Here is a 12,805-nt window from a genome sequence, read left to right on the forward strand (position 1 = left end):
CTGGGATCCGAACCCATCAACCCAGGCAGCCAAAGCGGGGCACACAGAACTTTAACCCCTCAGCCATGGGGCCACCCTCATATTTTTTGAAAACAAATAGTTTCCCTTTTTGGTATAAACCAGGATGTAAATGTATTCCTAATTCAGACCAGCTTATCTCTGCTTTAATTCACATTAATTACATTTCTCTGTAGTTTTATTACCAATGAAAGCTGCTTTTAGGATAATAAGGTACTTTGGAATAAGATAGTTTTAAAATTGTTCTCTCAACAGCATATAGCCTACTCTGAGCTCTTCGGTGTTGATTTTCCTTAGCACTATCAAGTTAACTTTGTTGTTGTAATGATTATATAACATTATTTCTCAGCAGGACACAATTGGTATTTTGGGGAAGAATTGTCCTTCATCCTCACGCATTACAAAATTTTCACATTCCTGACTTGTGGGCACTAAGCACCACTAGCACCCTCTAGTCATTGATAGTTGAAAAAAATGCTCCCATATTTTTCCAGATACCTACTGTGATTTGATGACATTCCTGCTTGAGAACCACTGATATGTAAGATTTTAAATTTACCAGCAAAGCTATATTCTCCACATTAATTTTTGAAAAATAACATGTTTTAATTTTCCCTTTAATTCCTTCTAGTAATCCACCTAATTCCCAGCCTGCTTCATACCAGAGGCGACTTTTAGTTACTCGGTCTGGCAGGAAAATTAAAGGAAGAGGACCAAGGGTAGGTGATTCTTTTTTCCAGAAATCTTAATGGTATTACATTGATCTCAGTGTTTCTTAAATATTCTTTTACATATAAGTAACTAAAATTTAGAGTAGATATGGATGTTGAATTATAAGTTCTCTTTTTATAGTAACTTTTTTGTATTGGTACTTCAAACTGAAAATCCGTGACTGTTAGTGGATTTTATATGTACGTGGTATAAAATGAGGTCAAGGTCTTTCTTGTGTTCCCTTGTTACTTCCTGACCACTATATCTCTACTCTTGTTAAAAATTAATAAATAAAAATTAACCCTATTCTTATCTTTCATTCTCTTTATTGGATTCTCCCCGACAGAATTTAAATATCTTCTTGTGTTTTCAAAACTTCTTAGAAACTTGGCTATGCTTAAGTTTATTATTTCTTCACTTCCTGTTCATTCCTCAATGATTTCAGTTTGTCTTCTACCATTCTGCTGAAAACAGCACTTGCCACATGGTCAACTCCATGTCGCAAAATCCAGAGGATCCTTTCGATCCTTGTCTCACTTAATCCCCTTCCTTTAGTACTCCTTCCCCTTTGCTTCCATCATATTTTCTTCCTATCTGTCTGGCTTGTCTCTCGTGAATTTCCAATGACAATTCATTCTTCTGGGTGACCTTTTTTTTTAATTGAAGTCATAATAGTTTATAACCTTGTGAAATTTCAGTTGTACATTATTATTTGTCCGTCACCGTATTTATATGCCCCTTTTTACCCCTTATGCCCACCTCCCAACCTCCTTCCCCTCTGGTAACCACTAGTCTGATCTCTTTGTGTGTTTGTTTATCTTCCGCATGAGTGAAATCATACAGTGTTTGTCTTTCTCTGTCTTATCTCGCTTGCCCAAGTAGACATAGTAGAGTAGCTCGCGGTGTTCAAAAAGATCCTTCTAAGACTGATGTCAAAGAGTGTACTGCCTATAATTTTTTCTAGGAGTATTATGGTTTCATGTCTTGTATTCAAGTCTTTAATCCATTTTGAGTTAATTTTTGTGGATGATGAAAGATAATGGTCTATTTTCATTCTTTTGCATGTGGCTGTCTGGTTTTTAACTATGGTTCTTCTTCCAATCCATGTGCATGGAATATCTTTCCATTTCTTTATCTCATCATCAGTTTCTTTCAATAATGTCTTATAATTTTCATTGTATAGGTCTTTCACCTCCTTGGTTAAATTTGTTCCTAGATATTTTATTCTTCTTGTGGTTGTAAATGGAATTGTATTCTTGAGTTCTCTTTTTGTTAGTTTGTTATTAGAGTATAGAAATGCAATGGATTTTTGTAAGTTTTCCCCTTTGCTTAACATAATACCCTCAAATTCCATCCATGTTATTGCAAATGGGACTGTTTTGTCCTTTTTTGTGGCTGAGTAGTATTCCATTGTGTATATATACATCTTCCTTATCCATTCATCAGTCGATGGGCACTTGGGTTGCTTCCACGTCTTGGCTGTTGTGAATAATGCTGCAGTGAGTATAGGGGTGCATAAGTCTCTTTGAATTGTTGATTTCAAGCTCTTTGGATAAATAGCCCATAGTGGAATAGCTGGGTCATATAGTATTTCGATTTTTAATTTTTTGAGAAATCTCCATACTGTTTTCCATAGTGGCTGCACCAGTTTGCATTCCCACCAGCAATGTATGAAGGTTCCCTTTTCTCCACATCCTCTCCAACATTTGTTATTTTTTGTCTTGGTAATTACAGCCATTCTAACAGGTATAAGGTGATATCTCGTTGTAGTTTTGATTTGCGTTTCCCTGATGATTAGTGATGTTGAACTTCTGTTCTTTCAAGCCCCATTCCCACCATCTTACTGCAGTTTACCATTGTATATTCTCTGAAGTATAAATGGCTTCTTAACTGTTCTCATGGCTGTTTTCAAACTTTTTTGTCTTAGGATCTCTTTATACTCTTAAAAATTGAGAACCCAAAAGAGCTTTTGTTTGTGTGGTTTGTGAGTTATAGCTATTAATATGTACTTAATATTTTAGATTTTAAAACTGAAAAATATTTAAAACACAAGAATATATAAGCACACATTCCATTAGCTGTGAAAGCAAAGACATTAAAACATATCATGTAGTCTCTGAAAAATTCCACTGTACACTAATGAAAGAATGAAAGTGAAAAAGGCAAATAATGTGATATTATGAAAATAGTTTTGACCTCACAGATCCCCTGAGTCTTGGGATCCCTAGACTACACTTTGAGAGTCTCTGATCTAATTCTTTCTCTAAACAGTCTCCAGAATGGTCATTTAAAAATGAAAATCTGATTATGTCACTCTTTTGCCATTGATCTTAGGATAAATCCAAAATTATTACCATGGCCTACAAGACCTCACAAAATCTAGTTCCTGCTTACCTCATCAGTATTATCTAGTACTACTTTCTCTTGCAGTTTGTTTTTTGGGGGGTTTTTTTGGCTGAGGAAGATTCACCCTGAGCTAACATTCGCTGCCAGTCTTCCTGTTTCTTTGTATGTGAGCTGCCACCACAGCATGACCACTGACAGACAAGTGGTGTAGGTCTGTACCCAGGAACTGAACCCAGGCCACCAAAGCCTGCCTAACTTAACCACTATGCCACTGGGGCTGGCCCTTCTTGCACTTTTTATCTTTAGTCATACTGATCTGTCTTCTGATCATTTCTAAAACATGCTGTTTCTTTCTGTTTCGGGGCTTTCAAACATGGTGGGTTGTTTTTTTTTTTTTTTTTAGATTTTATTTTTTCCTTTTTCTCCCCAAAGACCCCCGGTACATAGTTGTGTATTCTTCGTTGTGGGTTCTTCTAGTTGTGGCATGTGGGACGCTGCCTCAGCGTGGTCTGATGAGCAGTGCCATGTCCGCGCCCAGGATTCGAACTAACGAAACACTGGGCCGCCTGCAGCGGAGCGCGCGAACTTAACCACTCGGCCACGGGGCCAGCCCCAAACATGGTGGTTTTTTATGCCTCACATGTTCTTCCTTACCCCCCTTTTACCTCCTTTTTCTCATGCTTGCCTAGGTAACTCTTAATACATATTCTTTAGTTCTTAGCTTTTAATTGTCGTTTAACTGTTTTACCCCTTTCCACATACTAGGTCAGACCTCTTTATATTCTCTGAGCACCTTTTACTTCTCCTTTTGCATTCATTCTAATGATAGCTGCATATATGCTTAATATCTGTGATTACACGTCTGTCGATATGTTCTCCTAGCCCTGTAGAATATAAGTTCCAAGAAAGCAAAATCAGATACGTCTTGGCTCTCTAAATGTTTCCTCAGTTTGTGGTAGAGTGGTTGGACATCCTAAGCTGAGTAAATATTGGTTGAATAAATAAACATCAATACATTTACTCAGTTTGTCTTATAATATGGGAAATGTTTGCTTTGAAACATCAAGAATACATACTTCCAAATTGGAACTTGGCAACTTGAAAGGGTTCCTGTACCTGTTTGCTCTAGCATCACTTAAATAGAACACTTCCATGAAGAAGACATGGGTAGGCTAGAGTTTCTGTAGTTAATGTTTCTTTTTTTCTTGTTTTCATTAAAGATTGGCACCTGAGCTAACAACTGTTGCCAATCTTTTTTTCCCCCCCCTGCTTTTTCTCCCCGAATTCCCTCAGTACATAGCTATATATTTTTAGTTGTGGGTCCTCCTAGTTGTGGCACGTGAGACGCTACCTCAGCGTGGCCTGATGAGCGGTGCCATGTCTGCGCCCAGGATCTGAACGGGTGAAACCCTCGGCCACCGCAGCAGAGCGCATGAACTTAACCACTTGGCCACGTGGCCGGCCCCTGTAGTTAATGTTTCTTATTTGGCACTTAAAGTATAACTGTTTAAAGTATTTCTTCTTCCTCATTGATTTCTTACCTGAAAATTGGAAAATTTTAGTTATTTTAGAGGGCATAGAAATGTCAGACATTTTATTTGAACCTAGAAATATATATTCGTTAGCCATTGTTGTAATATTTTTATATGTTGATTTTTTTTCTCTTTTTATTTTCTTAAGCGTTATCGGACTCCTTCCAGATCCAGATCAAGGGATCGTTTCAGACGTAGTGAGACTCCTCCACATTGGAGGCAAGAGATGCAGAGAGCTCAAAGAATGAGAGTATCAAGTGGTGAAAGATGGATCAAAGGGGATAAGTAAGATTTAACTATATTATTTCAAATGTAGTGATAAGTATTTTGTTTTACTATTGTACATAAAGTTATTTTATTTATAGCCATTTCAAGTGTTTTGAATATCTTAAGGAAAATAGAATACCATTTTAGTTAATAATGGACACCATCCTGTTCCTAATAATATTTCCCAAAATCTTTTTTGTTTTCCTTATTTTTTAGGAGTGAGTTAAATGAAATAAAAGAAAATCAAAGAAGCCCAGTTAGAGTAAAAGAGAAAAAAATAACTGATTACAGGCATGTGTCTGAGAGTCCAAACAGAAACAGTGAAAAGGAAAAGAAAGTTAAAGACCATAAATCTAACAGCAAAGAGAGAGACATCAGAAGAAATTCAGAAAAAGATGATAAATATAATAAAAACAAGGTGAAGAAAAGGGCCAAATCTAAAAGCAGGAGTAAGAGCAAAGAGAAATCCAAGAGTAAGGAAAGAGATACAAAGCATAATAGACATGAAGAAAAGAGGGTGAGGTCAAGGAGTAAAGAAAGGGATCATGAGAATGTTAAAGAAAAAGAAAAGTCTGATTCTAAAGGAAAAGATCAGGAAAGGAGTAGAAGTAAAGAGAAGTCTAAACAGTTAGAATCAAAAAGTAATGAGCACGATCATAATAAAAATAAGGAAAAGGATAGACGCGCACAGTCTAGGAGTAGAGAACGTGATATAACTAAAGGCAAACACAGTTACAATAGTAGAACAAGGGAACGGAGCAGAAGTAGGGACAGGAGCAGAAGAGTGCGATCTAGAAGCCATGACCGAGATCGCAGCAGGAGCAAGGAGTACCATAGGTACAGAGAACAGGAGTACAGGAGAAGAGGAAGGTCACGAAGCCGAGAGAGAAGAGCAACACCAGGAAGATCCAGAAGTAAAGATAGGAGGAGGAGGAGGAGAGATTCACCGAGCTCAGAGAGAGAAGAAAGTCAAAGCAGAAACAAAGAAAAATATAGAAACCAAGAAAGTAAGAGTTCACACAGAAAAGAAAATTCTGAGAGTGAAAAGAGAATGTACTCCAAAAATCGTGATCATAGTAGCTCAAATAATAACAGGGAAAAAAAGGCTGATAGAGATCAAAGTCCATTCTCAAAAATAAAACAAAGTAGTCAGGACAATGAATTAAAGTTCTCCACATTGAAAAATAAGGAGGATGAGAAGACCAGATCCTCAGTGGAAAAAGAAAACCAAAAATCAAAGGGTCAAGAAAATGACCACGTACATGATAAAAATAAAAAATTTGATCATGAATCAAGCCCTGGAACAGATGAAGACAAAAGTGGATGAGTGAATTGTGTAAACTTCTTATTTCCATTCTGTCTCAAATTTTAAGTTTTAGAGACTTGCTCATGAATCTCCTTTTTGTTGTTTTCCTCTTTTCATTGTTTTTGGGTTGTTTTATGTTTGTCCCTTTTTTTTTTTAACGTGAACTTTATTGAGTTGATCTTTTGATAATCTGCAACCTGGATAATTTGTACTGCTAAAGTTTTAATAAACTTGAAATGAGAAAAACACTTTGGTGTAATACTGTGTGCTGTGTTTAACTATTTCATGTATGAATTTTTGTGTTGCAACAATCAGCCAATAGCACATGTGCTGTTTTGCACCCTAATTTGTGTGATTGGCCTGTAAGAAACAAGCATAACTGATTGTTGGAATACATTGTTACAAAAAACTTGTGTTTCTCATAATTAAAGTAACTTTAGAAGCCACTAGATAGAAAAAATCTTGTATAGATTTTCTGATTGCATTTATAATAGAGGCTGGCAGCAGTAGCTTTTAATTACACAGAAGCAGGATCCTAATAACTTGAGATCTTAAATCATCACTTTTGATTTTATAGTAATTTGTGCTTTAAAATAGATCAGTATTTAGTTATTTATATTGCACTTCATATGTTATACTTTATAGTTCCACTGTAGCTTGTTTCATACTAATATTTTTCCTGTCTGGTTTTGTTTTACTTAACTCTATAAAAATAGTTGAGTATTTTTTTCAGTTGATGTACTGATTGAGCTTGACTTGCTGTTATACAGCATCTGACAAGAACTATACCTTGGAAGATCAGATTGTAATTCTCAATTCTGTATCACTTTTGGTCTGAAGAAATGAAACTTTTGCTTTTTGGGAACATTGTTTTTATTATTATCATTATTACCCTTCTCTAAAGTGAAATAAAATATACCACTTGTGCAGGTCTTTAAGTTAGACAGATTCTAAACAAATTGTCAGTATTGACACATTAGCTTCCAGAATTTCTCTTTTTTGGCCACTGACCTATATAGAGTTGAGTGTTAACTCAGCATAGTTGTTGTTTTGTTTTTTAACTTAAACTGACTTCTCTCTCATAGCTGTGAATTTCAAATGGCAAGAAAAATGCATCTTTTCTATATATGTATCACAATAAGCTATAGCATGTTTATGACTCTAGTTTCTTTCTATTCAGGTGGCTTTATACCATTACTGTTGACATTATTTTAACTTGGCATGTATAACATTGCCACATGGAGTAAAAAGTTGCAAAATTTGACAGCTTACAGAGTTAAACACTAAAGGTATCCAAAATCCATTTAGAATTCTGTGTTGTATATTGCTATTTTTGTGATGTGTGGCCTTTTATTCTGTAATTTCTCTTCTAAATAAAAATTGAACATCCAGCAAACACAAAACCTGCCTCATTTGAAAAGAAATTTCAGAATTCCAATGAATAATAGCCTCTAGAGTGTTTTTGTACTTTAATATTTGTGAATATAATGTCAACTCTATTACCAAGGTAGCTTCTTGGTAAACCCAGTAGCTGTTTACTGCTGTTTGTACTGAACAAAGCAATGCTTAACATAATACTTCCCATTATTGATTAATACAGTAATGATTAATTTCGCATTGTGGAAGCTGTTTGTATAATGAATAGGGTGATGATTATAAGACTGTTTGGAATATCTTGAAACAAATATCCACAGTGGGGTCTTTCCAAATTTTTTTTCCTTATGATAAAGGTAATAGATATTTATTATAATCAAGGGTGATTGATTCCTTAGAGACTTTGACCACAAACCCCCCTTAGGGATAATTGAGTCTTGAGTGCCCAAGCTGTATAATTTGTCATGTATTTTAAGTTAGTCATGTTTGTCTTAAATTCAGTAAATTGCATTTTAAAAATCTTTGTTATAAAGTATTTGAGCTTCTAGAAAGGTGCTATTTAAGAAAGGATTTCTAATAACAGTTATATTTTAAAAACAAAACCCATGATAAGGAAAAATATTTCTATGTTGTCTGATCCCAAAGCTTTATCTACTAAGGATTATAAACAAGTAACCATAGGGAAAAAAATTTTGCGATTTCTATAAATAGTATTCTCCTGTTATGGTTACAAAAGAGCAACTCTATGCTAAGCATTATTTATAGGCCCTTTTTTTAAAAAAAGACCTTTGTTAGCTATGTTTACAGTAGAACGGATATAGTAAAGGAGTTGAGGTGAGAGATGGCAATCAGCTAGATTTTATTTTCAGAATATAAAGAACATTTAGAAAATAATTAAACAGCATTAACTGTACCTCAGATCTGCCTTTGCATCTGAATAGCACATAGCTCAAAAGGTCCTTTGATTACCTTTTTAATAGTTTTTCCACCCTTAGTTTTTACTTTGAGCATATTGTTTTCCTAAATATCAGCTATTTCTTTCCTATCATATTGACTTTATAGTTATATCTGAGCTAACAGTTTACTTCAAAGTATATTGGACTTAATATCCTCTTAAAGATACGTAAATTGGTTTTTATTGCTTGATTGGCAGTATCTGAGAAACTTTTATGATTATTTCATGTGAATTCTTTTTCTGGGTAAACCATCTGCCACAGAAATGGACACTACAGAGAGATTACTGTTAATGAGCAGTCGAGAAGCTCCTGGGTCGCTTTAAAACATTTTTAATTCTATAGTTAGTGGGTTCATAGAGTATTGTAATTTCTAAGTTCCTTAATCAAAGCCCTCACCAAAGTTTCAAAGAATTTGTCTGCCAAATCTATCTTTGCACAAGTGTGATACTGATTCATATCGGCTTTGCTGAATGGCCTTTGATACTTGGACCCAGTGGAAGATATGAAACTGATGAGTAAAAAATTGTTAATATTATGGACAAGAACACATTGGGTTTCTGGTATTTTGGATAGTGGTATTAACTGACAATTCTAATTTGTTTTCAAGTTAATATATGGAAAAAGTATTTTTAGTAGTTCATTGTGCTTCACTCTGGGTGGCAGTTTTTTCCATCACACTTTGAACCTTTTATAGTAAATTTCTATAGAAACTTGTTCCCTTTACTGTCACCAGATGATACTTTAAATATACACCATGTAGTTGATTGTTATAAAGAAACATAAAATGGGTATTTTGCTGTCTCCTTTTGGTTGTGTTTACTGTAATTATTCAGTTTGGTATTCTACATTTATGGTTGAGTAAACCCTCCAAGGATTGTAGGTTTATAACCTGTTTATTGTAAAAAGATGTAGTTAGTTATAAATACTTGTTTAAAAACTTAATAAACTTGAGGAAGTGCAGCATTGGCTGACGCCTGCCCATAGTGGGCTTCCCAACTGCCTTTAAAGGATTCAGGTAAATGCAAACTCTGACCTGTGGTGTGACGCAAGAAATAAATATTAGAGGAAAAGAAAAATCATATAAATAAAAAAATTCCATCAGCAAGGTTGGAGAAGGGAGCTTTTGAGGGGTTTTCTTAGTTTTTAGGTACAGGAGGGAGTGGTGGGGTTAATTTGTGTTTCTGCTTTTTATTTTTTTTTTTTTAAGCAAATTCCTATGTTAACAAAAGCACATGCTGTATATTTTGTTCCCCTTTTGTGTGTTTAGTATTTTGAAGGATTGATAAATGAATTGGGTATTTGTATGTGGGGATGTTAAAAGTTGTGGCTGCTCTCTTTGTGGAAGGGAAAAGCAAATGAAGTTAATGCACTTCTCTTCCTAGCTCTGAAGTCACTGTGATGTATATTTTTTTAATGAAATTTAGGAATAAAGCTATTGTCGCAATTGTATAATTAGTTTCAAAATGCTGCTTCTCTTATCATTAGTCTAGTAACTGTTAAACTGTTTTCTGCAAACTGCATTTTACAGAATTTAAACTTGGAAACTGTATCAACTTTTATAGTTAAACATTGTATTAAATAAACTATACTATAATAAACAGTTTGTTTTTGTATTTTTTAAATTGTATTAGTTATTCAAATCTTTATTTTTATTAAAAGCTAAAATAATGAAGATAAATCAACTGAAATATACTTTTATTTTACCCATGGGGATATGGAATTTGTATTAGGAATAAACTGAGCAGAGTTTAACAATAGAGTTTAAGAATTTGGCAGGCAGTGACAATTTCTAGAAGGTTTAGAAATAAGTTCTGGTGTAAATGTTTAATCACGGTCTTCAGATGGCAGTGTGTCTTCTGCCTCAGCAGACCTTTAAGGTTACACTTGGAATTTGCATTACTATCTACTGGAATGCTACCGTTTGCTTTTTAATTCCGCCAAATTTCTCAGCATTGGGAACATGGATTATATCCTGTGCTTGCCAGTTTTAATATAACACTTGTAAAGCCATATATATGTTAATTGACTTTTGTAAAACAAATTGGGTTTTGTGTTCCTGTTTGGTTTTGTTTTTATTTAAATTAGACATATTTAGGGAAAATGCACCTACTTGAGTTAGTCACTGAAAAAATATATGCTTGGGTAAAAACAGTGTGGCCATTCAGTGATTTGCATGTGTTAACAGGTGAACATTATTAATTATTAACTCAAATTCTGGAGTGTTTTTAAATGCTTTAGCCAGGAGAATATATAAAATGTGAGTATTTCATATGGACTTTGCAAATTGTGTATTAAAATACTTTTAGTATCAGTTTGCTTTTTCTATTTTCATTGCTTTCTAGGTTTCTTTCCTAGAGATATTTCCTAACCTAATACTGTATTTATTTATTTATTTATTTTTTGCAGGGAAAGATTCGCCCTGAGCTAACATCTGTTGCCAATCTTCCTTTTTTTCCCCTCCCCAAAGCCCCAGTGTATGGTTGCATATCGTAGTTGTAAGTCGTTCTAGTTCTATGTGCAGTAGCACGGCTAATGGCAGACAGGTGTGGTTCTGTGACCAGGAAGTGAGCCCAGGCTGCGGAAGCAGTAGGAGTGCTGAACTTGAACCACTAGGCCATCAGGGCTGGCTCCCTTTTTAAGTGCTCATTCATATATATATATTTTTTTTAAGATTTTATTTTTTTCCTTTTTCTCCCCAAAGCCCCCCGGTACATAGTTGTATATTCTTCAGTGTGGGTCCTTCTAGTTGTGGCATGTGGGACGCTGCCTCAGCGTGGTTTGATGAGCACTGCCATGTCCGTGCCCAGGATTCGAACCGAAGAAACACTGGGCCGCCTGCAGCGGAGCGCGTGAACTTAACCACTCGGCCACGGGGCCAGCCCCTCATTCATATTTTTTACACTTTTTTTTTTCCCCTCAAAGTCCTCTCAGTGCCTGAAATGTCTTGGTTCCAGTTTACATCTTTGCCATCAATTTTAACCATGGGTTTCTTTTATAAAATTAGCAGAGATTTAGAGCAGTTGTGTGCTTTGCCCACTCAGGTCTTTCCACTGAATTGTTTGTTTGGTGATTCATTTTAAAACTTTGTGTCATCTTTTTGTTTTTAATGTGCTCTTGTAGAAAGCCCAGCCCAACTGAAAGTAAAACAATCAAATTTATATGTAAGGGAGAAAAACTTGTATTTGGTGGCTTATGTTAACCTTCACCTGACTAAGTTGGTTACAAAACATTTGTATAATTAACCATTTTGTAGAAACTCATTTCCTGTTTTACATAACATGGAGATAGCTTTATCCAAAAGTAGTAATCACCCCTACCTAAATAGTATACTACTTAAAACTGAATTTAAAGGAAAGTATATATGGCAGAGTTTCCCAGACTTAGTTCATTGTGCCTTTGCAGCTCAGTAATTTTAATGTGGTGGTAACCCTAGGCCAAAAGAAATGTTCAAATAGCTAAAGTATATCCTACAACTTAGTAGCCACATGAAAAATTTAAAAGAAAATATTTTTTATTTCATTCTTTACCTCAATTAATTACTAATGGGATATGTGTGATTTAGTCATTGCACAACTCAAACCTTGGAACAGATTGACCACCGTCACCCTCTTTTCTTGTACATTGATTTTTTTTTAAAAAAAAAGATTTTTCCTTTTTCTCCCAAAGACCCCCGTACATAGTTGTATATTCTAATTGTGGGTCCTCCTAGTTGTGGCATGTGAGACGCCGCCACAGCACAACTTGATGAGCAGTGCCATGTCTGTGCCCAGGATCTGAACCGGCAAAACACCAGGCCACCGAAGCTGTGCGAACCTAACCACTCAGCCCTAGGGCTGGCCCTTGTATATTGATTTTTGTGCAGTGCTTGCATTTTACCCCAGCAACTGCTGAAAATCCAGGTTTACAAAGATAGCATGTCATCAAAAGGAAGGGCACATTTAATACATTGAACTGAACTAATCTTGAACTAGTAATACCTGTGATGTCATAGATGTCAAACATTGTGTTTCCCTCCAAAGTTTCTACACATCCTACCAGCTATTAGCCCTTTGTGAGTTCACGACAGTTCCACAGAACACCTTGGCACACGATTTTGAAGTCAGTATCTGTAGTGTTCTTTTTATTAATCAGCTACATCACTCCTTTAAAGCAGGGTGAGTGGGTTGGTTGGTTGGTTTAACCTAGGATTCATAAACCCCAAAATAGTAATTCAGAGTGATGGCTTGCTTACCAAATCATCGATGCCATTTTTAAAAAGTATAGGTGGCCAGCCTCATCCCAGATACACTTAATCA

The 12,805-nt window shown here is 35.3% G+C and overlaps 1 protein-coding gene across 2 annotated transcripts in view; it reads left to right on the top strand.

Annotated features, from left to right (window-relative positions):
* The window catches only part of PPIG (peptidylprolyl isomerase G), a 40,366-nt gene extending 33,938 nt beyond the window's left edge, over window positions 1-6,428 (top strand). For both annotated transcript variants that reach the window (XM_008525175.2, XM_008525176.2), the window contains exons 12-14: window positions 650-737; window positions 4,756-4,892; window positions 5,091-6,428. In XM_008525175.2, the coding sequence (XP_008523397.1) occupies window positions 650-737; window positions 4,756-4,892; window positions 5,091-6,201 (1,336 nt within the window). In that variant the 3' untranslated portion in view covers window positions 6,202-6,428. The remainder of the gene's footprint in view (window positions 1-649; window positions 738-4,755; window positions 4,893-5,090) is intronic.
* Window positions 6,429-12,805: the final 6,377 nt, after the last annotated feature.

The sequence above is a fragment of the Equus przewalskii genome, chromosome 17 (assembly GCF_037783145.1).
Source record: "Equus przewalskii isolate Varuska chromosome 17, EquPr2, whole genome shotgun sequence".
Taxonomy (NCBI): Eukaryota; Metazoa; Chordata; class Mammalia; order Perissodactyla; family Equidae; genus Equus; species Equus przewalskii.